Source organism: Zeus faber (genome assembly GCF_960531495.2).
Source record: "Zeus faber genome assembly, chromosome: 1".
Taxonomy (NCBI): domain Eukaryota; kingdom Metazoa; phylum Chordata; class Actinopteri; order Zeiformes; family Zeidae; genus Zeus; species Zeus faber.
Window position 1 is genome coordinate 46,556,848 of NC_137193.1, and position 27,280 is coordinate 46,584,127.

Here is a 27,280-nt window from a genome sequence, read left to right on the forward strand (position 1 = left end):
ACACACACACACACACACACACACACAGACACACACACACACACACACACACACACACACACACACAAGCAAGAATTCACACATCCAAAGAACACACACACATACCAACATACTCTAATGCGCACAGACCTTGGCATAATGTGCCAAGATTCACCACAGAGGAAACAATTATGCATCAAAGCTGCCATTTATTTGCTTGTGATTGTAAGAGATGAGATCCTGGACTGTTCTGGGATGTAGAACAGACCGGTGTTTCTTCAAACCTTTTACTTGAGCCCAGAGAGGATTATAAGCCTCTTTGTTGTAGGTACTGGGAGCATGTGTCCTCCAGACCAGGGATTTCGATCATTTTTTAAGATTGAAAGATTGAGCTCTGGAGTAAAAGAACAGCCCCAGAATGGCATGAATGAGACAAATGCTTCTTTAATTAGCTGCATGTCTCTGTGACTCAGTGCATTTGTTATGCGAGCACGGCTATAGTATTCCTTGTCTCCGATTACAGGAGCTTTTCTCACAGAGCTCTCAATTTCCATCCTGCCACCACACTCCCTGCTGTCCCAAAGCCTATCTTAATTAACACTGGGATTTAATGGATCACTGTTGGTTTAGAACCAGTTCCACGTTGGCTTTGACAGTAATTGAGCAGTCCAATCCCAGCTCGGTGAATGTGTTATTTGGACTAAGGATAGCGTGTCTCAAGCCTACACACTCACACTCACACACACGCACACATGCACACACAAAAACACACACACACAAACACACACACACACACACACACACACACACACACACACACACACACACACACACACACACACACAGGGAATTAAATAATAACAAAAATATATAACATGAATGGGTGGACAGCGCCAAACACATTTAAAACAAATTTAAATCCTCCACAAAGTGTAGAATTGACACAGTCGCTGGAAACAATGTCTGTCAACGTCAGTTGGCTGGAAATGGTGTGTGTGTGTGCGTGTGTGTGTTTGTGTGTGTGTATGTGTGTGTGTGTGTGTGTGTGTGTGTGTGTGTGTGTGTGTGTGTGTGTGTGTGTGTGTGTGTGTGTGTGTGTACGCCTTCATGCATAAATGTTTGCCAGTGACCCAATTGGCAGAGTTTGGTCATGGGTGAGTAGCCTAGACACAAGCACACACACACACACACACACACACACACACACACACACACACACACACACACACACACACACACACACACACACACACACTTCATACACACACACACAGAAATGCTCTGACCACACGCTGTAACAGTCCGTATATGTAGAAACTGACGTGAAATACAGCAGCTTTTTTTTTCTAGCATCAGTGAATAAGTACCAAGTTCACCGCAACCATTACCGTGGAAATAGCACAAGGAAATAACACACAATAAAATGCAGTGCTGGCATCCACACAGCCACCCACACACACACAAAAGTTTGTGGTGAAGGGCCTTCTCTATTTGAATAACAGGAACACACACAAGAATGTTAATACCCCCAAAAATTCTATTTCAAAACCTCCCCCATTTATCTCTTTCCCTATCAGGCTCTTGCCTCCTTGTTTCTACTCTCCACTCACCCTCTGCCCTCTTTATATCTCTCCATTCTGTCTCAGACTCCCTAATTGACACCACCCCCCACCCCCTACTATCCCCAAAAAAGGGAAACACTCTTGGTTCATTTCAGGCCATGCAGCGACCATGGAAACGCTCCAGGAAGGTGGCTAGGTAAACAGAGAGCCATAGAACCTCGCTGTTTCTCTATCTCCAAAAAGGTGGGGGGAGGGCCCCCCTGCCCCCCAAAAAACACCGGATCTTTGAAGGAGCCATATTTGCTTTTACACACAACCGCAAAGATCGGTGGCTCGTGGTTACTCGGAGAACGAAATAAATGGGAGAGAAACGGATAGAGGAGAGAGGACACTGCTTTTGTTCTACAGGAATAGAAGGAAGTTACGGCGCTAGGACATTCTTGGGACAAGAGAGAGAGAGAGAGAGAGAGAGAGAGAGAGAGAGAGAGAGAGAGAGAGAGAGAGAGAGAGAGAGAATAAACTGAATTTGAGGAGAAGATAAGAGCTGAGTGGACAGAATAGGAAAGCGAGGGAAAGGCAGGGAGGAGGGAAGGCAAGAAAAGAAAAGACGCGACAGAAAGAAAATGTAGTTGAGACAGCCAGAGGAAATGGGCGGAAGGGAAGTGATGAGTGGACACGGATCGCATTCAGAGCAGGGAGGTGAAGACAGGCGAGCGGGAGAGAGGCAGAGAGGATACTGTTGTAGTGAGATGACAGGGTGTCAGTGTGTGTGTGCTTGTGTGTGTGTGTGTGTGCGTGTGTGTGCGTGCGTGCGTGCGTTATCTTCCACACTGTGTAAGAAGAAGTCACAGCTTAGATAACGGTTTACAACACAACACCCCTCAAACACACACACACACACACACACACACACACACGCACACACATACACACTCTGGGGATGGGTGACACAGACACATGTTTATCATTGAGTGGATTCACTGGATTCCTTTCATCTGAAAAAGGCTGACTGTTCCCTCGCTCCCCCTGACCTCTTTGCTGCCTTTATCCCCCCCCCCTCTCTCTCTCTTTCTGTCCATCTGCACTCAAGCACTTTCACTCTCTGGCTCTCTCCATTTCCACTCTGTTCTCTTCGTCGTTCAGTCTGACTTTCTTAATTTACCCCCAACCCCCCACCCCCTGCTCCATTACTCTTCAGCACTTTCTCTCCCTCTCTCGCCCCTTCTCCTTCTCTCTCTCTACTTCCACCGACGCCCCGACAACTCATCTGCTTTTCATCTGGGTGCAGATAGACGGTTGGGGAAAGCTGGTGTGTGGCGTGGACCATTAACCTTTTGGGCTTTTTTTAGATTGTCATTTTTGACCTATGTTAGCATTTTCTGTGTGTGTCTGTGTGTGTGTGTGTGTGTGTGTGTGTGTGTGTGTGTGTGTGTGTGTGTGTGTGTGTGTGTGTGTGTGTGTGTGTGTGTGTGTGTGTGTGTATGTGTGTGTGTGTGTGTGTGTGTGTTTGTGTGTGTCTGTGTGTGTGTACATGTATACATATCCATAATTATCAGTGTGCGTGTGCTGGTGAGCCTCTTTGATGTGTTACTTGCGAAGTGCAGCATTCCTGCACGCGTGCGTGTGACAAAATAAGTGAGTTATTAAGCTGCAGCAGGGATGTTTGCCTTCTCAAAATAAATGCACACAGATATTTGGCACGCTTTGGCAGCACCCCTGACCTCAAGCCCCCCAACGCCCCAAACAGAGTCATACTGACACACTCGCATTCAAAAAAATCAAACACACACGCACATATTATATATATATATATATATATATATATATATATATATATACACACACTCACAAACACATACATGCATATACACACTAATGTACATCGTTCACACACATAGGCATAAAGACACACACACCCACACACACACTCTTCCCCACACACACAGCCCTCTTCAGTGTGATGAGCTGTCAGTCCCTGTTAGGCTTGGCGTTCTCGTTAGCACGCGGTTTGGATTCCCTTTCAGAGCGGCTGAACTCAGGACCTCTCCCGCTCAGCACTTCCAGAGCGACAGAAGCCAAAGGGAGGGCGGGAAGGAAGTGAGGGAAGGAGGGAAGGAGGGAAGGAGACGGAGGTGACGGGTGGAAAGAGAAAGGCCACGGAGCTCTTGTGATACAGTGGGAGGTTTTATTTGATCGTTTGCTGAGAAGTCGACAGGTTTCCCTAGTTCGCAGAGGGGAGGTCGAGACGTTTCCAAAGCTCCGTGGCTGCTCGGTTAATGACATGATTACATCTTAATCAAGTCCTCTTCCCAGATCACCCTTGGAATATATCAAAGGCCGTCTGGGAGCGAGGCATCAAGCCTTACCTAACTCAAATGTACCATGTGTTACAAAATATTACTTTAAGTTCCAATTACATTCCTTCCTTACATGATTCCCCCAAAGCACCCACGGCTGATTAAAAGGAATTTATTTAGGTTTCTCCGGGAGAGAAATGGGAACCCAGTTGCCTCTGACAAGAGCCAGATCAGCAGGTTCTCTTGGGTGGGCAGAGCTGCCCCGCAACAACTGACCCCGATCCAGGACCGTTCAAAGTGATTTCATCCACAATAACTTTGTGTTATTTTCACTAATGGCTGCAACTAATCCAAGACAAGCATTTCACTTTTTGAGGGTTTTTCCTTCTTTCCATAAACAAGATAGTCACAGAAAATTGCTCGGGGAGTCACTAATTACTTCAGTGGAGGAGAATGTCCATGTCCATGATTTCAAGTTACATGCCTAAAATAATATGAGGCCTAAATGTGGTGGTGCTTCTCTCTCTCTCTCTCTCTCTCTCTCTCTCTCTCTCTCTCTCTCGCTCTCTCTCTCACTCTCTCTCTCTTTTCTTGTGTGTTTTTGAATCTGGCATCTTCCCAACAAGAGATCTCCCGTTCCTGCACCATTCCAGGTTGGCCCAAGTGAAGACGGATGGAATTCCTGAAACATCTTGCAGACTAAAACCAGACTTTACACTCCCTGGACTCATTTTGCCCCCCCCCCCCCTCCCCCCCCCCCACACACACACACACAGAACCTGCAGATGGGCTTTGACGAATAGTCAGAGGGTCCGCGCGGAAGGAGGGTGTGGTGTGAGCCGAGAGGACCATGAGCACGTCTCTAAATCTGCTCAACGACACTTTTAGTATTGATGGGCCTGACACCATGTTAGCGTTGATGTCTCCAATCTGGCAGCCGGCTACTTTGAACTGGCATGAGAAAAAAGAGGCGATGGAAATATTTCTCCGAGGTGATCGGGCCAGGACTTTTTGTTACACAGTTTTGAAGTCAACGGTGAAGTACCTGTCCATTAAGTTATGTCTGTTTTGGATTTTTTTTTTTTTTTTTTCTTCCTTTACCCGAGGAGAGGTCAAGAACGATCGATACTGTCGCCATGAACCATAATCCACCACCGCCATCTCCAAGTTGAGGTTAATGTCAAATTCAGATGTGCGCGAAACGTAGAAACTCTGCGAAACTCTACTCGAGTACTGCAGTTGTTAAACTTGTAAGTTGTTAATTTCCCTGTGGACCGGAGTGGCTCAGGGGGCCGGGAGGGGGGGGATGAGAGGGTGGAGGGAGAGAGGGAGAGAGGGAGGAGGGTCATTGGAGGAGGTAATCTTCTACTGTACCGAACCGAAATAAAAACTAAATAAACACTATTTCACTGTTGTTTATCCTTCTTCTCTTTCTCCGTCTCCTTGGCGCTTTCTTTTTGTTCTCATTGTCTCTTTCCTTCCCCCCTTTTTCTCCCTCGCTCTCCCGCTATCTCTCACTGACCCCCCACATTCTTCTCGTCCTCTCTTCCAACGGTTTCCAGGGAGCTTTCCAGCTCTTTTTTGACTCGCGGACAGTTCTATAAACAGGAGCGCTGCCGAGGTCTGATAGCGATGTTTACGTGGTTCACATGACCTGACCGCTCGCTTGGATCCGTCCTTCTGCCCTGAAATAAACGCTATAAACACGGGTTCTGGCGCTCGGCCTCAACAGAACCGCTCTTTCAATGATTTTTATACTTCCATCGCTCTGAGTGATACATTATGTCGTGTCGTATTGTATATCCCTGCGCTTCGTCGGTCCAGGGCCGGGGACAGACCTTCAACGGACAGAGAAGGGTTGCAGAACGCAGACCTTTTGGTCACAGATCTTGACGGGAAAATTTCAAAGTTCAAAGCTTTTTTTTTGAGAACACAAGGTTCAGTTCCGTCAGGAGCGATGCCGTCCTATTGTTTGGAGCAACTTCCTCTGGATAATGTATGCGTCCAATGTATTTCTTGTGCTGGGTAGACACCGACTCTTTTCAGGATGAAAATACTGTGTTAGGCTGCAATGCATTATGGTCCTGATGCAATGCCTCACCTTGAACAGCATCCATATACAGAATAAGCACTTATTATGGACATCCTGTACAGACACAGAGTTTTAGTTAGTTTTGGCCAAAGTTGAGATATCGGTCATGTCGTTCTGGTTAAAAATATGAAACCTTGGGAAGAATATCTGAGGCAAACCCGAGGAAATATGTGTCAGATTCAATGATCTCGCAAGAAGGAATCTAGCCACAGAGCATCAGCAAAACATTTAGCTCCCCCTTCGTCTTAACGCTGACTAATTTAACGTTATATTTGACTTCCATCACTCCCTTTGGTTTGTTTTTGTTTTTGAGGAGGTCAAAGTCACGGTGACTGTAGACTACAGGACCAGCAGCCATGATGTCCTGTTCCTCTGGAGCTCCCGTCCACACCTTCTCCTCATTCCAACACTCCCTGTCTCCGACGGTCCCATTTATCCTTCCATCCTTTTTATCCATCCCCTTCAATCCCATGAAATACCCCGGCTGTTAGCAGGCATTTAAAAGTCATTCACACCGCTTTCGAGTGCTTGACTTGGCCGTCGCCGCGGCGGCCGACTGCAGAGCCTCTAAGGTTCTGACGTGGGCCTGGCCTCTGTCTCCGTCTTTCTTTTATCCTGTGTCGTTTCCTCTTTGTCTCTCCCCCCCAACTCTGCCCTCCCCTTTGCCTCTTTGGCAAGCGGATGAAACAGACTAGTGGTTCCCATTCCAAAACTCACTTGCTCTCCGTGAGCTTCTCTCAGAGATCCAAACCCTTGGCTGAGAAGAGCAGCACGCTCTCCGTGCGGCGTCTGTCCGTCAGTCTCGGAGAATCAACATGAGGAAAATCTAGCGAAAACATGGGATTTGTTAATGCAGATCTGCAGGGGAACGGGGATTGAGGTCTTAAGAGCAGTTCAGCCTGGCTCACATTGCATATTGGATCATTTTTTGGGAGGGAGTGGGTATAAAAATGCACCGGCTGCATCATTTATAAGCATGTGGTCAAAGAAACACCTTTTCTTCCGATAACTATCACAGTAGAACCTGTACCAAGCAGAATCTATAGCACCCACAGCAAATTCGGTGAACCCCCGATAAGGAAGCCACGGGCCAAGAAAAAACAAGTCCCTCTTAGAACTGAACCTCAAACTCAATCTCTGTCTCAATTATTTCAGTCAACGTATATTTTATTAAAAAGAAGCATTCACTGTCAATTGACTTACCTATTATCTTATATGTTGACCTTTTGACCTGACTTAATAGTCTGTGACTTAATACTGTCAGGGTTTCCTGGTGCACTGAAAATAAATAATTGATTGGAGTCACTGGTTGCGCTTTCCTTTGTTGAACCTATACATGTTTTAGCTTTTTTCAATGTTTAATGTATTCGTGACTTGAAGCAACTCCCCCAAAAAATGTGGTTTCACAAAATAAAGCACATTTTTTGAGTGGAACCAATGACAATTTTTCTCTCACTGTAACTGTGTAAAGTTTTGTAATCTCAAATGAACTTCCATGGCTCATTTGAACTCATATTTAACTCATATTTATTGAAGTAAAACAGTTTAATTCATTGCAGGAAATATTGATTTTGTTAATTCATGTTTTGGTTCTGTCCCATACCCTATATAAAAAAATAAAATCTTTGGTGATCTGATCTTTGACGAATACTATCTGGTCGTGTACACTTTGACACCCAATTCTGCTTCCTGTAATAAACTGTTGAAATAAAGTTTCTCCCACATTGTGCTGAAAGGTAAGTAGTAGAGCAGCGAAGGTGGCCGTCCAGATCCAAATTGGGTGACACCTTGTTGAATCACTCCCCCAGGCAGGTGGTCTGGCACTGGCCTGACAGGAGCATCAGAAACCAATTACTGCATCTGACACACAACACTGCTCGCCGGCCAAGTTCAACTCCCATATCTGAATGGCTTTGTATGTTCACAGCTCTTATTGCTTATTTTCCGCCCGTCTTTAATATATCTCTGTCGCTCTGTTTCCTAAGCTCCATCCAAGGAATGCTCACTTAGTGACGTATTTGTCTGTTTTCCTACGGCCTTACTGGTGTGAAGAACTGGAAATAACAATAGATTTCAGAGTAAGGATGTGACTCTTGAATAGTGTGGAAGACTCAAGCATCTGGAAGGAGCAACGCTGTCATGGCCCTCTCCCCTCCGTACACTTTTGCTCCGTTAACGTCTTTCCTTAACTTTGCTTCGGGAAGGCTTGCTTTTTCTAATTAGTTTTTTCGACACCATGGATCCCTTGAGAAGTATAAATAGAATTGCTGTGATCTCATATCGGCACCGAATTGTGCTGACTTGTGCCGTCTGTGTTTTCTCATTAGATTAATATATCCATGACATAACAAATCAGGCCCCGTGGAATAAAAAATATTGCTAATATATGTGACTATGAAATTGTGATTTATTGTGATTTGTTGTAATTGTGTGAATCCTATTTACTCCTCATTTCCCTTGCGTGGGTGTCAAAGTTTTCTGTCATTTTGTCAGTGTGCAAATATTGTTATTTAATTTTTTTGTTCACCACCTGACCATCTTAGTCTTTGCTGTCCACAGAATTGTCAGTTTTTCACACAGTTGTGTTATTATAGTTCTGATATTTACCATCCCAAGTTACACTCACAAGCTTGCTGGGTTTACATTTCTGTTTGATCCCCAAATTGACCGTTAGCTTGTTGAATGGAATCTGTCCAGGCAAAAAAAAACACAATTTCATTTTATTTACATTCCCTAAAGATATGAACCTCAAGAATATTTTACTGTATAATTGAACTCAAAATTGCGGGTGTGGATGTGTGTGCGTGCGTAACTGTCACTCAAATCCCCAACCAGAGCCGCCTTCTGTGTGACTTCAATTGTTAATTTGTTTGTTTAAAAAGTGCCCCACCCCACCTGCTCACCATTAATAGAGGTTTTACTCCATCAAACTGTTTCCCACACAGTCCCACATCTGTGATCCGCACAACACACACATTCACCTCCGCAGCCCCACGGCTGATGTGTTTCCCCGCTAATCTGTTTGCACAACTCTGCTGCAACCACAGGCCAATTACACACGGTCACATGATGCACAGCCCAGAGGAGGTGGAGGAGAAGGACGGAGAGAGGAATAGAGGCAGGGAACGCGGAACAGGGGGAAGGAGGAAAGGATGGAGGATGGGGGAGAAGGAACGCAGGGGGAATGAGGAATGTGCATTCTTTTCCTAACGTTTTGATCTTGCATAGCTGCTTACTTTTTAAAACCAAACTATTTTTGTTAACTGTATTCTACTTTACAGCAACCTAATTAAAAGCTTTGAAACTTTAGATGGAAAGAGGGGAGAAAAATGGCAAGAGACGAGCGAGAGAGAGCGAGAGAGAGACAGAGAGAGAAAAACATCAAGCCAAGAGGGAGGAGAGAATGGCCCCATTTATAAAAACAATAATAATAATAATAATAATAATAATAATAATAATAATAATTTAAAAAAAATATATATATATATATATTTTATTTTTTATTTTATTTTTTTTAAGAGTAGTGCAGTTGTAGCCACATGGAGAAATTAGTGGAGAAAAGTGTCAGGGAAATTGATGAAGATAACAATTAAACAATCAAAAGAAACGGAGGGTCTGAGCCACCCGTCCCCCACCCTTCCGTCTTTTGTCTCCTCTGAGTTCTCCCTGAAGCCCACCGTGTCCCCGTTCCACCCACCCAACCAGCCTGGTGCTGTAATCCCAGCTGCCCATCATCCCTAAACAACGCCAACCCTCAGGGACCACCGTCCCGGGGAGGAATCTACAAGCAAATTTGATTTCTCATCTCATTTACCGTCCGTAAACGCTGCCATGTGTTTGATTTAAACTGTTCTGCTGAATGCAAAGAGAGGGTGCACGACTTGGGAAAGGTGGAAGAGGGAAACGCGCTGGAAAAAAACGCTGCGATGAATGACATGTGAAATTGAGCGAGATCTGAGACGATGGGGGGAAACGACCCCAAACCCCCGGAAAGGAGAGGAATAAGAAAAACTTCCCGGCAGCATCCTGGTTGCTGGTTTTTCTTTCATTCTTTTGGCATGGAGAGCCGAAAGTTCAATCTTTCCTGTGTTTCACCAAAATGACCCATTTTATTTTCCAATCCCTTCATCTTTTGTGTTGCGCTGCGTCTCCCACATGGTGTTTCTTCCGGCTCTTACCTTCTGTTTCTTACAATCCCTTTTTCCCCCCTTTCATTCTTTCTTTCTTTCTTTCTTTATAACAGTGGCCTCTCCTGTGGTAGGGATTGACCAGGTCACACGTCAACAGCAAAGGCAGCCAATATTTCAAATCCGCAGATGACAAGAAAAACAAAGGATGACACCCTTGCCAGCTCCATCTCTCCCTCTATCTCCTCCACTCTCCCCTCTCCCTCAGTTGTTTCCCTCTTCTACTTTGACTTTTCTCATTGTTCTCTTAAACTCCACTGTTCATACTTTGGTCATATGATAGTTAATCCACTGAAAAGGGCCCTAAACAATTGTGAGGATTAATAGTGATTGAAAAACATACGCTAAGGAATGATCGCCATCGTTCGAGGTGTAAATTAATGACCCAAATTTGAAAATTTGTGCAATACTTTCCTATTTTTATTAAATGCATTTTGATTGTTTGCTTTTTTATTGTTACTATTTGATGGTCTGCTACTAATGTAAAGTACTTTTAGTTACATGTTGTTAATGAAAGGAGCTATACAAATAGAGGTTTTTACTATTATTATTATTATTATTATAATAATAATAATAATAATAATAATAATATATATTATTATTATTATTATTATTATTTTATTGATATTATTATTATTGTTGTTATTATTATTATTATTATTATTATTAATAATAATAATAATAATAATAATAATAATAATAATAATAATAATAATAATAATAATATTAATTATTTTATTTTTATTGATATTATTATTATTATTATTATTATTATTATTATTATTATTAATAATAATAATAATACATGAACATAAACATACATTTTAGTTTTTCACCTTTCATTTTTAGACATAAAAATTTGTAAACAACAACAAAAGAAACACAAAAAAACCCAGCAGAAACTACTGCTACTGACTAACTAACTGACTAACTGCCCACAACAGTCATTTTCAGCAGCAGTGGGAGTAAGTGGCATTGGTGGCTCTGGGCGATGGAGTGAGGTCACCTGGAGGGCAAGAGTGAGGCGACAAGCCCCCTCTGACGACAATCCCACTCAGAGCAAACCCTGGGAATAAGAATTGAAAAAGGTGAACCAGGGGTCTGAATGCTGCAAATTCCCCAAATCCCCCCAAGAACTTCATGAACACGCTGTAGCTAAACACAAATATTGCACGGAGATTAACAGGAAAACAGCGGACGAGGAACCGGGAGGTTGTTACTGAACATACCATAACCCTGAACTGGATCAAGAGGGCTGAAAATGGAAGGATGGCTGGATGAATATAATGGATAATGTTCCATAATCCATAATGGTTCCTAATGGATGGACTATTCGCACGCACCTTATATGATAATTCCACTTTTGTACTACATTCCTCTTAATTTTCACTGGTTAGTCTGTTACAATGTTTATTTTTATTCCCCTGTTTGTCTGCCCACTCAACACGCTGAACACCTTCTGCAGTTGCCTCCTCATCCTTGTTCCTCTGAGGGCTGAAGTGTAAGTGGGTTCCATCAAATCCGTCTTTTCACATGGACTCGTGAAGCCCTTTGAGACGGTAATTGTGATGGAAGGCTGTACAAATAACTAGGAATTGACTCAACTGGACTTCTGACTCTCCTGCTCACCTCCCTGTCGCTCTGTGTGTCTGTCTGTCAGTTTTCTTCCCTCCCTGCCAAGCTGCTGACGTGCCTGTATTCCTTTTAACTGCAGCACTTTTTCTTCCTCCCGCTCATTTCTACCTTCTTCCTTGCTGACCTGCTTTGCCTCCCTTCTCTGCCCACCAGTCTTCCTTTCCACCTCCCTCTCATCTTCCCATCTTCCCCCCTTCCTCTCTCTCTCTCTCAGCGAGCTTCCTGCGGTTGACCTGTCCTCCCACTGCTGGCTTTCTATTGGCTTATCTTTATTTGCCTTTTGCTGCCACCTTCGTTGCCTGCCCATCATCCTTCTGGACTTTCTATCTCCCTGTCTCTCTTGGAGAGGAGAAGGTGTGTGAGACCAGGATCTGAGGGGAACCCTGAGATGGGGAAGCTGAAGCAGGCTTCACTCCAGCATATTTCACAGGGGGAGACAGCAGGAATGAGGAGATTTATACGCACTCTAATAAATTTTACGAGTGGAGGCTGTGTTTCAAGGGCTCCAACTGGTGGTTTTCAAATTGGGCGGGGACGCGGGGACGCGGGGACGCGGGGACCGACGTGGTGGCCTGATTGGCATCGCGGAGAAGGAGGAAGCTGAGCCGTCGTCCGAGCTTGGATTACCAGGTTCCATTTGCGGCTCCTTTTGCGAGGGAGACCTCGGTACTCCAGGAACCTCGCAAACATTGTGAAACTTTAGTAACATACCTAACAAGCTGAATCGTAGGCTTACGGGGCCGTGCAGGAGCCCCCAACGAGGCGCTGCGGGGTCTAATGTTGTACATGCACTACACTGGCTCACCTGCTACACATCTGAAACTCATTTTGACTCCGTTTTCAAGTGCCAGAGATAATCTGACATAGAACAGGCTGATGAAGTCACTGAAGGCCTTTAAGATGCAGCGTAGTGAGTACTCACATCAATCTGTCTGAAGCGGCTTGGAAGAGAAACATTGACAGCCCAGAAAAGAGCTCAATATGGTTGTGGAGCACAGCTGTGCTCTACAAACTGGCTGGGTACCAGATTGGATTTAAAGGTGGATTTCTATTTGCTATCGTCATGATACTTTGATTTCTCTTTTTATAACAAAACAAAATTGATTAATTGCATTAAAGTGGAAATGTACAATTTGGGGGGGGGGGGGGGTATTTGATAGAAGAACATACATCTTATGTTCTTCTATCAAATACAAATTACACTGTAATAAGACGCCACATGGTGTCGTGGTGGCTTTTAATATATGAAAAATGTCTTGATGTGACATGATACTTTTGGCCAAACTACCCAGTTCTAGTGCAGGAAGGATAGTCTGCACACACGCTTTATCAGCTCGAAAACAGGTCATTAGAAGAGCCAAGGTCGGTGACGGTGAAAATGGAAGTAGGCATGGTAACCGTTTGGTTGAGGGGGGTGAGGGGAGTCGAGGGGAGCAGGAGAGGGAGAGGGTGTAAGTTAAGTTGAAGTGTTCCACTGGGCTGTGTATAACAGGGGACAGGGCGGAGGAGGTGGGGGGTGGAGGTGAGGGGTGGAGGTTTGGGGGGACGACGCATGGGTCGCATTAAAACTGGGTTCAATGAGAGGACTCCACTAATGCGGCCGTAAGCTTCAACAGGCCCAGTGATGACTGACTCACACACACATGCACACACACAATAATTCTCTCCTGGCACCTATTTATGACCGAGCAGCGCTGTGTGTTTGTGTGTGTGTGTGTGTGTGTGTGTGTGTGTGTGTGGGGGGAGGGTAATATCCAGTCCACTGAGCTGATCTAAGGCCACCAATCCTGCTACATGGAAAGCAAAAGGCCACGACACAATTTGGCAATTTTTGTCCATGTTCTCTGAATAGGAGATTATCACACACACACACACACACACAATCCACATGGCAAAATACGCCGGTATTATGGGATGTGATGCCACACGTCTGCATTGCACGTATGTCATTGTTAGAGCAATGTTGTCACAAGCCCAAATGTTAAAAAGCTAGAGATGATTGATAGTTTTCTTGGTTAAAAACTAGGAAAAGATCATAGATAAGCAAGATAAACCAAGATTTGGTTTATGCTTGATTTCAAAATGCCTTAATAGGGACAGATGGAGAAAACTGTAGTAAACTGTTAACTCCTGCAAACGGAAAATAAATATTGTTTCCCCGCCTTGACCATGAAAAATGGGAAGACTGTCACATTCATGCATCTCTTCCAAGATGCTTGTGAAGTAAAGCACAGTAAAGTAAGTGTGGCAATAAAATTCAGACACTCTTAGGTTACCACACACAACCACAGATAACCACATGTAGCCACATGTAACCACGCATAATGTTGATCAACACATGTGTTGTTCACTTTGATGCCTTATTGTTCCACATTTCCCTTTGATTTGAAATAATGAAGTAAAAATATGCTACATATAATATATGTAGTACATTTTTATATAAATCTATATATGCATGCAGGCATTATATGCATGGACGCATATAAATGTGTGCACATATGTTCGACATTTCATCGATACACTTGCTTCACATCAGTTTTGCCATCCATTCATTTCCTCACAATACTTTTGCCAGAACCATGTAGAATATATGACTTTTTTTTTTTAATTGCTTTTAAATGTTTTTTTTAAGCTCTTCATGCTATGTCCGATAATTGTTCAGGGCCAACAGGTAATAAAGATATTTAGTAATCTAGAATTAAAAAAACACCCATAATACTAATATTAACCCTTAAAAAACTTACATGAAATTAGAAAAACAACTCATCATCTATATTGCATTTAACTATAAAGGAAGGAATCTCTGTATTTCTGTCTGTCTGCCTGTCTGTCTCTCTGTCTCTCTGTCTGTCTATATGCATGTATGTATTTATGTATGTCCTGCAATTTAGACACGGAACACGTGTAATATTAATAAACTTTCAATAAACGGCGAACGGCAAGCCAGCGGGGACCGGGCCTTCAGGGCTCTGCGACTGAGTCAAAAAGACAGTGTATGACTTTAACCGTCAGTTTCACCTTCCATTGTGGAAAACAGGAGGGAATCATTGACATTTTGTTAAACTGTGCCATTAAAATGTCTTAAAAAGTCTTACATTTTGAACGGGCATGCACTAGTTACTGTATATCCAATGGAAATGTAATCTTGATGATAATTTCATATTTGACCATTCACAACTGATCGTTCTGCCATGATCCCCCCATGTAAAGGAATCCTGGTTCTCAAGAGGAATACAGCCTACGTCCCAACAGACTAACAACATTCCAGAAGGGGCAAGTGGGTTTCTCAGGAAATCAGTCAGTCACATTCCTGTCTGTGATCAATCAGCCTCCACACCAGACAACCTGGAGGTAACCTCGCCCTTCCTGGAAGCTACGGAGCTACCTGCCGGCCTGTGGAATAACAAGTTCTACAGCCACCAGCCACTTCACTGCAGGCTCCATTGTTAAAGAGCACAGATCAAATACACAGATGTAGATCAATTTAGTGTGTGTGTGTGTGTGTGTGTGTGTGTGTGTGTGTGTGTGTGTGTGTGTGTGTGTGTGTGTGTGTGTGTGTGTGTGTGTGTGTGTGTGTGTGTGTGTGTGTGTGTGTGTGTGTGTGTGTGTGTGTGTGTGTGTGTGTGTAATGGTGTGCACGTACAGGAAAACCATTTAAACTGCTATTTAATACAACTTTCAGAGTCCATTGCCACTCAAAAGACATTTGACTTTTTTTCTCCACCTTTACGCTTGGAATGGACAAAATGTGCGTGTGTGTGTGTGTGTGTGTGTGTGTGTGTGTGTGTGTGCGTGTGTGTGTGTGTGTCTTCATAAGTTTAGGGGACAAGAAATGAGATATCAATGAATTCAAAGGATGCACACTTTATGGCAAGCAGAAGATACGTAGTGCTCCTTCCATCGCCCAGAGAGGGAAGAGGTGGGCGACGGAGAGAGAGAGAGAGAGAGAGAGAGAGAGAGAGAGAGAGAGAACAAGAGATAAAGAGAGAAAGAGGAGGACGGTTATCCAGGACTGTTTTCCTGCACCGTTTTCCAGGACAGCATTCCAGGTGTAGGATGGCTCTCCAGGATAGTTTTCAAGAATGGCAGTTCTCCCAGGTGCACCAGGCAGTGTGCTCCCAAGAGCCAAGAAGAAGAAGAAGAAGAGGAAGAAGCAGGAGGCCCAAAGAGCAGCGCTCAGATTAAACACAAGCTTAATTCTGTGCACGATACAGTGGAGTTGACTTCACTCTCAGGAAAACAGTTTAATCTGAACGTCAGATCACAGGTTTGAACATACGCTAGTGACGCAGAGGAAATCAAAGGTGTTCAACAAAACTATACTTCAACTCAACCTCGTGAATCTACTCCGGTTGTGCGGTTTACAGTGTCACATCTCTCTTGGCACCTCTCTTCCCACACACCAGAATGAGATTGAGAATCAGAATCAGAATCAGAGTTTGGAGAAGTTTATTCTGCCAGGTGCATTCACATGTGCGAGGAATTTGTCATGATTATTGGTGCCAACAGTATAAACCGATGTTTAGCGTGTAAAAACAACTTGACAGTCTGAGAAAAGAATACAAACAAAATATAAAAAAATATAAAAAAATATAGAAATTGCCAAATATACACAAAAAGCGGAAAAATACAGGACAGAAATAGATAGAAATATTAAAATATACAGAATATACAAATACGATTCTTCTGTTCACAGGTTAGACAAATTACTCAATGTCTTTACTATTTTACAATTTTCATAGCGTTATCGCACATTATCAAACACACACATACACATACACACACACACACACACACACACACACACACACACACACACACACACACACACACACACACACACACACACACACACACACACACACACACACACACACACACACACAGCAGCACACACCATCCCGCTCCTGCCGCCAGCCTGCAGTGTTCTGGCCAGTGCATAATAGTCTAAGTGCTTCTGGATGGCAGTGGGCTATTTGGTCATTAAAGAGCTTATTAAGTCATTAGTGCAGCGATGGGACGGTAGTCTGCTGCCGGCGGGGTCGAGAGAGAGATCCACCCGATAGCGCTTTCCTCCCAGTTTCCACATATTTGTGCAGGTAATTACAGCTAAGATGTGGAACGCCCTCTGATGTCACACTATAGAGAGAGGACGCACGTCGCCAGCGTACTCTGAAGGTAATCTCCCACTCCCGCGTCACCACCCACTTCTCCACCTCTTTTTCCACTGCCTGCCTGTTTGTGTGTGTGTGTGTGTGTGTGTGTGTGTGTGTGTGTGTGTGTGTGTGTGTGTGTGTGTGTGTGTGTGTGCATGTGTGTGTGTGAGTGTGTGTGTGTGTGTGTCACTATGTGAAAGTGGGCTTTGTCTACATATGTCTGTGCATATGTGTGTTTATGTGTGGAGAGGTGTGTGTGAGTGTGTGTGTGTATGTGTGTGTGTGTGTATCAGAGTGTGTTTGTATGTTTGTACATAATATCATTATGTGTAAGTATTGTGTATTTATGTCTGTGTGTACATATTTTAATGCGCACCTGTGTGTGTGCATGTGTATGTGCATACTATGTGCAAGTAGTGTTTTTCACCATACACTAAGTCTGTGCCTATGTATGTTTATCTGTGGAGAGGCGTGTGAGAGTGTGTGTATCAGAGTGTGAGTGTGTGTGTGTGTGTATGTGTGCGAGTGTGAGTGTGTGTTTACATATCATTACGTGTAAGCATGTTACGTGTGAGCATCTGTGTGTTTGCGTGGGTGTGTGTGGGTGTGTGTGTGTGTGTGTCTGTGTGCGTGTGTGTGTGTGTGTGCGTGTGTGTGTGTGTGTGTGTGTGTGTGTGTATGTGTGTGTGTGTGGTGGGGGGGGGTATGCTTGTGCATGCGTGCGTGTGTGTGTGTGTGTCACTATGTGCAAGTTGTGTTTGTCTACAAATGTCTGTGTGTATGTGCGTTTACTGTATGTGTGGAGAGATGTGTGTGAGTGAGAGTGTGTGTGTGAACATATCATTATGTGTAAGTTTTGTATATTTATGTCTATGTGTACATGTTTTGTGAGTACCTGTGTGTGTGTGTGTCCGCGTGCGTGTGTGTGCGTGTGTTTGTGTGTACCTATTTTGTTGTATTTATTTGTTTTGAGATGCATGTGCGGGCGCACGTATGCACAGATGAGCAATGGCTGAACAAAGAGACAAGCAGAGCCTCAGGCCTCGTCAAGGAGTGAAGGAGAGAGGTGGAGAGGAGGTGCAGGAGAGGAGGTGGAGGAGAGGAGGGAGAGAAGAGGAGCAGCGTGGAGACACTTTTTCCATCTCTCCACCAGCAGATCACCCCCAAACCCACGTCTTACACATCCAACGTGGAATGTAAATATTTGACTAGGGGTGAAGTTGGATGTTACTTAAATCCCCTCCTGTTAAAAAGACCTTGTTTAGGAGAATGCCGTCCATGCAACACAGCGTGAAGAGTTCCGTCCTGATTCGATATGACACATGAGATTCCTATTTTCAATCAACTTTATCTCTCAGACTTCTCCCAAAAGCCAAGCTGGGAGCGCTCTTTACTTTACTGCTCTTTTTGTTCCCGCTCATACAATGAACCATAAATATTAATTGAAGCCCACACCATACGCTCTGCATGGAGAGATTGGAAACATTTTTGTTCATTTTTTTTATCTGTTTATTCTTTTTTTTTTATATATATAATTAACATTTACACAGTGTTGTTTTAGGATCAATCAATTTTTTATCATTTTTGAAAAATTAGAGGCAGTCATTGCATTCCAGATTCATTGTCAAAAAAGATATCACAGTGAATTCCCCCGCTGACCACGGTATGTCATCCAATTAGATGCTCTCGCAGAGCCTCTTTATTCCACGTTGATACAATATCCCGATCCAAAAAGGAAAAAAATAATAATATGATGTGACCATATCTCCCACCCAGATGTTCCGCACTCTGACCACAGAGTGTGTGGGACCTAGCGCTCAACGTCTTCACCAGGGCAGTGTCGTCTGAAATAGAAATGTTCAACTGACACTGAGCCCACTATTTCCCCCTGGTCTTTCTTTCTTTGTCTCTGTTTTCATCTCTATCTCTTCCGCTTTCGTTATGTTCTTTCTTTCTTTCTTTCTTTCTTTCTTTCTTTCTTTCTTTCTATGTCATTTACTTCTCTCTTTTAAAGTCTTTTTTTTCCCCTTCATATTTATCTCAACCTCATTCTTTCCCTCTTTCTTTCTTTTGTTCTTACTCTTTCTCTATTCCCTCCTTGCTGCCTTCCTTCTCTCTCTCTCATTTTTTGTCTTTGCCTCTAAGCCTTCTTCTGCCTTATTCGACCATTTCTATCTGAAACTTTCTATCTCCGTCTTTCCTGTGTGTCCCTCTTTCCCTCGCCCTGTCCATCACCAGGCCGCAGCAAGGCGAAAATAGCCCCTCGCTGCTAGAGCCTCATCCTTAGTGGAATGGCCGAGCGGCTCCGCTCCCGCTGAGCGCTGCCCAGGCTGACCCCAGCTCGGTGACACAGACATCCAGTCTCTTTAGCGCTCTGCCGCTCTTCAGCGCCACTGCCACCTCCCACCGTGGCCCCTGACCCCAGCCTAGGAGACAGGCGCCACCGTAATGATGTCACCTCTCCCCGACATGGGCCAGTAGCTCTGATTGCAATACGGCCCAAAGCAAATAAATATGAGTGTTTATACACTCGGAACAAGAGAAGTTGTACCGCCCCCAAATTCCACCCCTCACCCTCAAATACCACTGTGGTAAACCATCCCTGATCAATGTTTGAATTCCTACAATCTGCATAATCAAGAAAAAGATCATCTCAGTGCTATGACGCCTGTGGAAATGGGAAGCGAGTCGAGCACTTCTCACAGCCATGCGGCTAAGAAGACGTTTTCCAGACACAAGTGAACAATAGCGCTGGGGGAGAAAAAAGTATGGCGAGTTACACTGACCCCTGGAGCAGTAGTTTTACAGCTTGCACCTTCTTTAGCCGAGGCAGTTTCCTCCAGCCGTCCCACGTGGTGCCGCTGGAGAGCATTTGGTACTCGATGGCCCACCCAGCTGTCGACCTACATCGGTCTCCGCAGCGCTGGAGGAGAACCATGCACTGCGACCTGCTGTTTGTTTCCACACTTCCTTCACTCTCTATCCTTCCCGTAACGAGTTCTGCTCCTAGCCGCTCACAGACAGCTTTGTCTAGCGGGCTCGCTGCCAACCTCTCAAGGGCCTGGCACACTCAGGCTGGCACTTTCTTTTCTTTTTTTTACCTCCATCTATCTGTCTCTATCTCCCCCTTTAATTTTTTCTCACTCTCGATGAGAGACAATGATAGAATCAGTGCACTATGACGTGTCCACTTCGCCAACTCCTACTCCAACTACCCATTCTACTGCTCTACCCGTACCCATCCAGACTTCCTTTTAGGTCCTGGGACCCCTGGCAGTGGCCCAGCCAATGACGCCAGCTGTCCACAACTTGGGCAGCCGGGGTTGAGGTGTAGCTGGAAAGGACCGTACACTACTTCAAGAACAGCTCCGCTTCGCTGGCACCGCTGGGACCAGGTGACTATGAAAGAAAAAGAAAAAAAACAAAAAACCTGCGGCGGATGATGAATCACCACCATTCATGTTTCTGAGAGCCCCTCAGTGACGCCAGAGCAGCAAAGTTACAGGATATTGTAAGCAGCTACTTTTATTGGGAACAAATAATATGTGGGCCGGCAGGGTTTGGAGCCTTTCCCAAGTCAGATCTCCTCGTAAGTGGTGGTCATGTTTCAGATTACAGTTATCGCTGACATGATGCACATCAGTCTCTTTGCTCTTCTATTCCCTAGCCAGTTCCACAGCTTTATTTTTTCCCCTCTGTCTTTACCTCCCTCCACCTCTCCACCCACGCACTTTCTTTTTTATATTCTCTCTATCCCTCCTAACTGACCTCATCGGCGTTCCAATCAAGCGTAGAAGGATCCAATCATCCATAGTGTTCAGATTATATTGCAAATTATAATAATTGAGAATAATGGTTTCCATGTCAGTTTCATTTCAGCTCTGAATTGTTTCTCATACATCTCCAGAGATGAGAACCTCAGATGTCCGACCGTTCTCGTTCTGTGTAAGGGTGAGACCCGAGTTATTTTTCATCCTCCTCTATGATGTACTTCCACAGCGATGAAAATGTTATCAGTATCTGTACACACACCTGTCTCTTTCGAAAGCTTTATTCACCGCTGTGAATTAAAGAAAAATTCCCCTCGCAGAAGCTCCCCTGATTCGAATCACAGTCAAATGGAGGTTTCCAAAAAAACCACAATGATGCGTTCAGCAGACTGTACAGCAACTTAGTACCTGTTGCATCATTTAAGACTGTGTTACTGTAAACTGTGTGTTATTAAGGCCAACTGCTGTGGTGGTTGCAGCACCAAATATATGCATCAAATTTAGATGTCAAAAGATCATGCAGGAGATTTTCTCTCTCACCCTAAAATGGCAGCACAGGTAAGAAACACGCTTGGCGTGCACAATACACTGCACAAATATGAGCACAGTGTGTCTCGCTGAGGCCTATTTCCAGGGCTGGAGAGGCATCTGGGCATGTGCGAGGCCGGCTGCGTGGTCTTGACAGCATAGTTAGGAGGTGCTGATGAAAGAGGAGAAGCTGTGTGGGCTCGATGCCTCTCAAATTAGCCCTGGAACCTCCTGGCTCATCACATGGAGGTCTGGGCCTTAGCACATTCTGCTGCTCTTCACTCCTAACGCCTGTTGAAGGCTTTTTGCAAGGCGTGCTGAAAAAGTGTCTGTGTGTGGTGTGCATGTTGAGCACATGTCTGTGTTTGAATTGTGTGTATGGTATGCTCAAACCAACACACACACACACACACACACACACACACACACACACACACACAAACACATACACTCGCACATTCTTTGTGTAAAGATCATATCAGAAGATAAATTAAGGGATCACATACTTCCTCTCCCGTCTAGGCTCATCACAGACGTTGCTTGGACCCCCCAGAATTTGGAAAAATAGTTGCCAACATGGTGACACCCCCAATTCATCAATCCATGAACTTATCTTTAAATAGACTTAATGTTCCTCCTCATAAACTTCCCAAAGCAGGAGAAATAAAAAACGCGATATAGTGCATGTCATGCTTCACTCATCAAGTAATTATCTCATCTTTCAGTCTACAGTTACGGTAAGGAGCCAGAGATGGCACAAATAGCCAGACAGGCAGTCTACTTTAATGAAACACAAAGCTCCCCACACTTGTCACCTTATCTAATCTACTTTGCATGCACATCGCCCAGTCTGACACCCTCTCTGCCAATTCAGCTATTGGTATTGTTTGTTTAGTGACGTAAAGGAGCATCCATAACTGTAAAACTGTCCAATGCGGAGAGGTTTTAATAAACTTTTTTTTTCTCCTGCCATTGTCTTCTCCCACATTCCCCAACGGCTTCCTTCAAAGAACGCAGCTCCCTCTGTCTGTCTGCACACACACCCTGAGCAATTCTCTTTTCCAATATTTGCTGCATTCTTTGTGAACTATGGGGTTCCTGTTCAAAGGGCTCGAAAAATAGTGAATATATGGAACTTTCTGTGAGCAAAAAGGAACTCGGGTCGATGAAGGAATGCGGACTTGGCACCGCACATTAGAATACACACACGCCATTTTTAGAGAAGGCTCGGGTTTGGCCACATCACATTATTCTTAAATGTCACAACCTGTTTGCGCTCCTTTAGTACATCTGTATGAATTTGATAGTTGAAATGTGAGAGGGGGGCGAAAATAAGCGTGCGTTCCTTCTCTTACCTGAGAGAAGTTCAGTCCGTTCAGGGGATGGCACTGCTCCTCCACCCTCTCCACCGCCCCTGTCCTTTTCCCCATCCTCTCCGCCTCCTGAGCAAGGTACAGGTCCAGCACCGGCGTTCCCCGGGACCGGACATCCCACTCCGTCAGCGAGTTGACCATCAGCATCACCCACACCGGCCTCTTCCTCTCCCAGTTCCCCGCAATGGCGTTGAACAGGTAGTCGGCGTAGAGGCCACGGCCCCGCTGGTCCGCCGTCATCCAGTAGGGCATCATGTGTTTGACGTAGTCCAGGTGGCGCTTGAGGCGGCGGTATAGGTCTCTGGGAAGGAGCGTCTGCAGGTTCTCTCCGTGAGGCAAGAGTTGGCAATTGGTCAACTTGGAGATGGTCAGAGGGTCCGTTAGGTCCAGCTCAAAATAGACATTGGAGCTGCTACCGAATGCCCGCTTCGAGGTCTGAGGGATGAAGTCCCACACCCTGGTATAGGGGACGTGAATGGTACCAAACAAGTAGGAAGGAGGGTGGGGAGGCTCACGCTGCACCGTCCATAAGAAGGAGTTCATGTCACTTTGCTGTAGAGGAGACAATAGCAATAAATAGTTAAAAAATGGAAAAATACAGGAACTGTGGAATTCTACATTTTGCTAAAATTATTAAATTGATCTTTTTTCTCAAGTATGGATATTGTTTTAAAGACTGAAGTCAAGAGGTAAAATGTCGGGGAATCCTCTTGCGGTGATGGTCAAGGGCTGTGAATCATATTGTGTCTTACCTCGTGCTTTACAGTAAGTGTATCCTGCTGTAGTAGGGGGGAGTTTCTAGAGCTTTCTTATGGACTGTAAACAGACCCCCGAGTATTGTTGAGGTCCATACCTCGGTTGCCAAAGCCTCCGTTCGGCTGGGAAGCATTTCTAAGGCTCCTGCTGTATTGGAGCTCATAAAATTCTAAAACTGAAAGAAACCTGGGCCCCGCTCTGACCCCACTATGATACTGTACTTGTTTGTGAAAGTCATTTTTCTACAAAGCCGTCCTATAGAGAGCAGCCTATACTGCTTAAGGGACCACTAAGTATTAATATTGATTTTTTTGACAGTGAAGGTAAAGGTGTTTTTTAATAATACATCTGTAACGACATGAAAAGTAATATTTTGTGAGTTTACAGGGGAATTTGTCTTAAGTAAATATTTAACGCAAAATGTTTCACATGAGCACTGGCACCATAAAATAATAACTCTGTTTTCATTCACCAAATTAAAAGGAGAAGGATTTACAAACATCATCAGCATTTTGTCTTCTGAGCCAAAATGTAATCATCTTGATATTTTGGGGATGAAAAACGTAAAATAACTTCATTCTTGAAAGAGCTCCCATTACTGAATATGTTTATTTTTCATGTTGTTAGGGTTAGGGATGTTTTGAAGACTGTTAAAAGTTAAAGATGTCTTGTGTTGAGCTGTGTTATCTCAATGTCTGGCTGTCTTTTAAATGAATAAATACCGTAATATTTAATTTCAGGGCATTACATTGCATATGCAATATTATTTATTGATATTCAACTCAAAATATACATTGACTGGGGCCTTTAGCTAAGAAACCACATGGGGGCTTTGATTTGTACGGCACACTCAACATATCATATCTGAAATCTGAAATGCTGAAAAGTTTAAACATGTTCACATGGGCAGCATTTTGACTATCATTTAATAAGCCATTATTTCCATGGTGATATCTATTAAAATATTTTTGATTCATCTGAATTGGCCTATAAAAAAATGCGATTGAGAGTTTCTGGTTCAGAGGAGAGTCTCCTCCAGCAATGAACTGGTGGAGTTCTCCACTATAGCTCGCTCTGGGGAGGGTGGCCGCGAAGGGCTCCCTTTTATGGGAGTAATTACTTTTAACACAAAACAGAAAGCACTGTACTGACGTATTACAAATCACATGAGGAGAGGGAGCAGGAAGCCTCCATCAGATCCCTGACAACAGCTCCAAATTAGGAAAAATGAAAAAAAAGCATATGATCAATAATTATTGGCCAATGTTCTCCTTCAATATCTTAACAATACATAATTTTTAGGAAGCCAAAAATCGACAGCCTGTCTGCTTTGCTTTGAGGTCGCGCTCTGGTGTGGGGCCCGCTGCGTGTGAAGCGGGGAGTTTGCGCCGGAGCCAGAGGGAGCGTGGTGTGGGCAGTTCCTCATTAAGATTCCCTTCATCATGATAAATTCACAGAAAGACAAAAAGACAGACCAAAAGATAGACAGGAAGAAAGACGGAGAGATCAGGCCTGGATATGATTTATGAAAAGTCAAATAAATTGAACTTGAGAGAGCGGCAGCATGCACTATCTTTGCTGCACTCTGGTTGAATTCACTCATAATTTAATTCATGATTGAATCCAATCATTATATGCGTATAATCATTCTGAATATACTCAACAGGATACATTTAAATTAATTAATTCACGTGTCAAAGCTATATCTTCAAACTAACTTCAGACTCCAAATGCTTCCATATACTGTACTTCTCCAAACAACCAGCCTACTGGGTGCAAATCAAATCCCCACTTTATTATGTCACATAAACGGCCATACAGTTGGCGAGCGACACCAATTTGACTTGCCAACATGTATTATTTTTCCAGGTCCACATTTTATTCCTTTCGTGGAAGCTCGGGACTAGGGCCGGCCGCTGGCATAAACACTCTATGCGGTTGTTTAGCCCCACAATCACTGGGGGGGGCACGATCAGTGTGGGGGGGCCTTGTGTCAGGTCAGAAAAGTGATCAGCAAAAGGGATCCTCTAGGCATCCAGATCATTGACGGGTATATGCATGGAGCGGAAAGCACGAGTGTAAATTGCTCCCCTGTCTCCCTATCCATGCGAACTGGAGACTCGGAGTGGGAGCAATCGGGACGCCCGCGGCCTACACTTCACTTCGTTGCACGTCCCCGTGCACCGTTCCTCCAAATAAAACTAATACAAAACAGTGTCCCTGTGCCCCGTTCCTCCAAATAAAAACAACAATTAAAAAAGTGTGTTTTAAGTTTAGATGTATTAAGATGTCCTTATTGAACGAAACAAAAAAGTACAATACGTAACGGGAACACTGGGAGACGACAAACTGGAAGTCATGTTAATAGACGAGAGCATGGACTAGTAACACCAACGGTACACAGCATTTGCAAAGTTGGCAAAGTTTAAATATTACAATTTTTTGCCGTCAACCACAACAGAATTACAACCGGATGTTACATTGGCAAGAAGACGACTCTACTGTGCAAGTCTGCGACCTGGAGTTTTGGAGTTGGACCCGATAGATGCCTTTTTCTCTGGAATATCAACTTATATGGCTAAAATAAAGACCGTGGATTGATTAAAAAAAAAAATAATAATCTATTTATTGCATAGTTGCATGGAGGCTGTTTGGTGCTTGTAGTGATGAAGCAGATGGAGAGTTTGGACATGGAGGTGGTGCAGTTGGTCCGGTAAAGTTGCTGCTTCAGGTTATTACTTATATAGTAACATAATTAAATATGAATAATTAATAATAAAAGAAGAGCTTCTATTGCCAGTGGAGCCCAGGTAATCAGCCGTTGACCACTCAGCCAAAAGATCATTGATCACGACCAGGAAACAGATCTCTATAAATGCACTGCATAACAATATCCATAATTATATCCATGAAAAATAATCCATTGTCAAACCTGCTTGGACGCTTTATATTTATGATTGATTGAATCTATGAATGACGATGCATTTTGGAGGAAATTTAACATTCTTTTAAGTTTGAAATAAAATATTAATAGTAAGCTGCATTTGTATAGCCACATGCATTACTTAAAATCCTATATATATATATATATATATATATATATATATATATATATATATAATAAAAGACACGAAATAATTTAGTTTAATATATTTTATTGGAGTCTTTGTACATCACCATAGCAACGTATCGTCACATTTTGTTCCATGTGGATTCACCACGGGCCGACCGTTATCCTCATGTTTTATTCCTGACTCTACGAAATAGAGTTGTTCATAATTGAAATTTTAATTATAATATGTATTTATTCATTTTCATTATTATTATTATTATTATTATTATTATTATTATTATTATTATTATTATAAGATTCTATATATTATATATAATATTAAGATACGATAACACTTAACATAACGATAACACACAACCTGGGGAAATCCAGGTGTTCCAGCAACAAAAACAGAGCACGTCAATAAAGTTAACACGGTTAATCAAACTATTGTTTTTATTATTGAAGCAATTGTTGCTGTTGTTGTTGTTGTTGTTGTTGTTGTTGTTGTTGTTGTTTGTTGTATTGGTATATTAAATTGTATCCGTAATTATTTACCTATTGGCAATTGATAAGATAACACGTTATCAATCCCCAGGGGGGACTAAATAGTAATTGTAAAATAAGTGTAATAACTAAAAGAAATAAAAATAAAAAAGCGTCCGACTTGACCAAGTGTTTGACATTGCATTGCATGTCTCAAGTAACTAGTCACTAAGAGTGGACTACAGGAAAACTCTGACCCGGTGTACATCCATCACATGGCTGTACGCGCATGCACTCACCGACCGCGGTGCGTCGCACTGCCTGGGTCCGACCCGTACGCCCCTGGGCGCCGCGGGGTGCAGCAGGGCGCCGAGGAGCAACCAGCGGAGCCCGAGCAGACAGACCAT

At 43.7% G+C, this 27,280-nt stretch overlaps 1 protein-coding gene across 1 annotated transcript in view; it reads right to left on the bottom strand.

Moving 5' to 3' along the window:
- trabd2b (TraB domain containing 2B) overlaps positions 1–27,280 on the bottom strand; it is a gene marked incomplete at its 5' end in the record, with an annotated part of 83,171 nt that extends 55,891 nt beyond the window's left edge. The window contains 2 exons of the mRNA XM_080003012.1: positions 22,562–23,131; positions 27,173–27,280. Of these exons, the coding sequence (XP_079859138.1) occupies positions 22,562–23,131; positions 27,173–27,280 (678 nt within the window). The remainder of the gene's footprint in view (positions 1–22,561; positions 23,132–27,172) is intronic.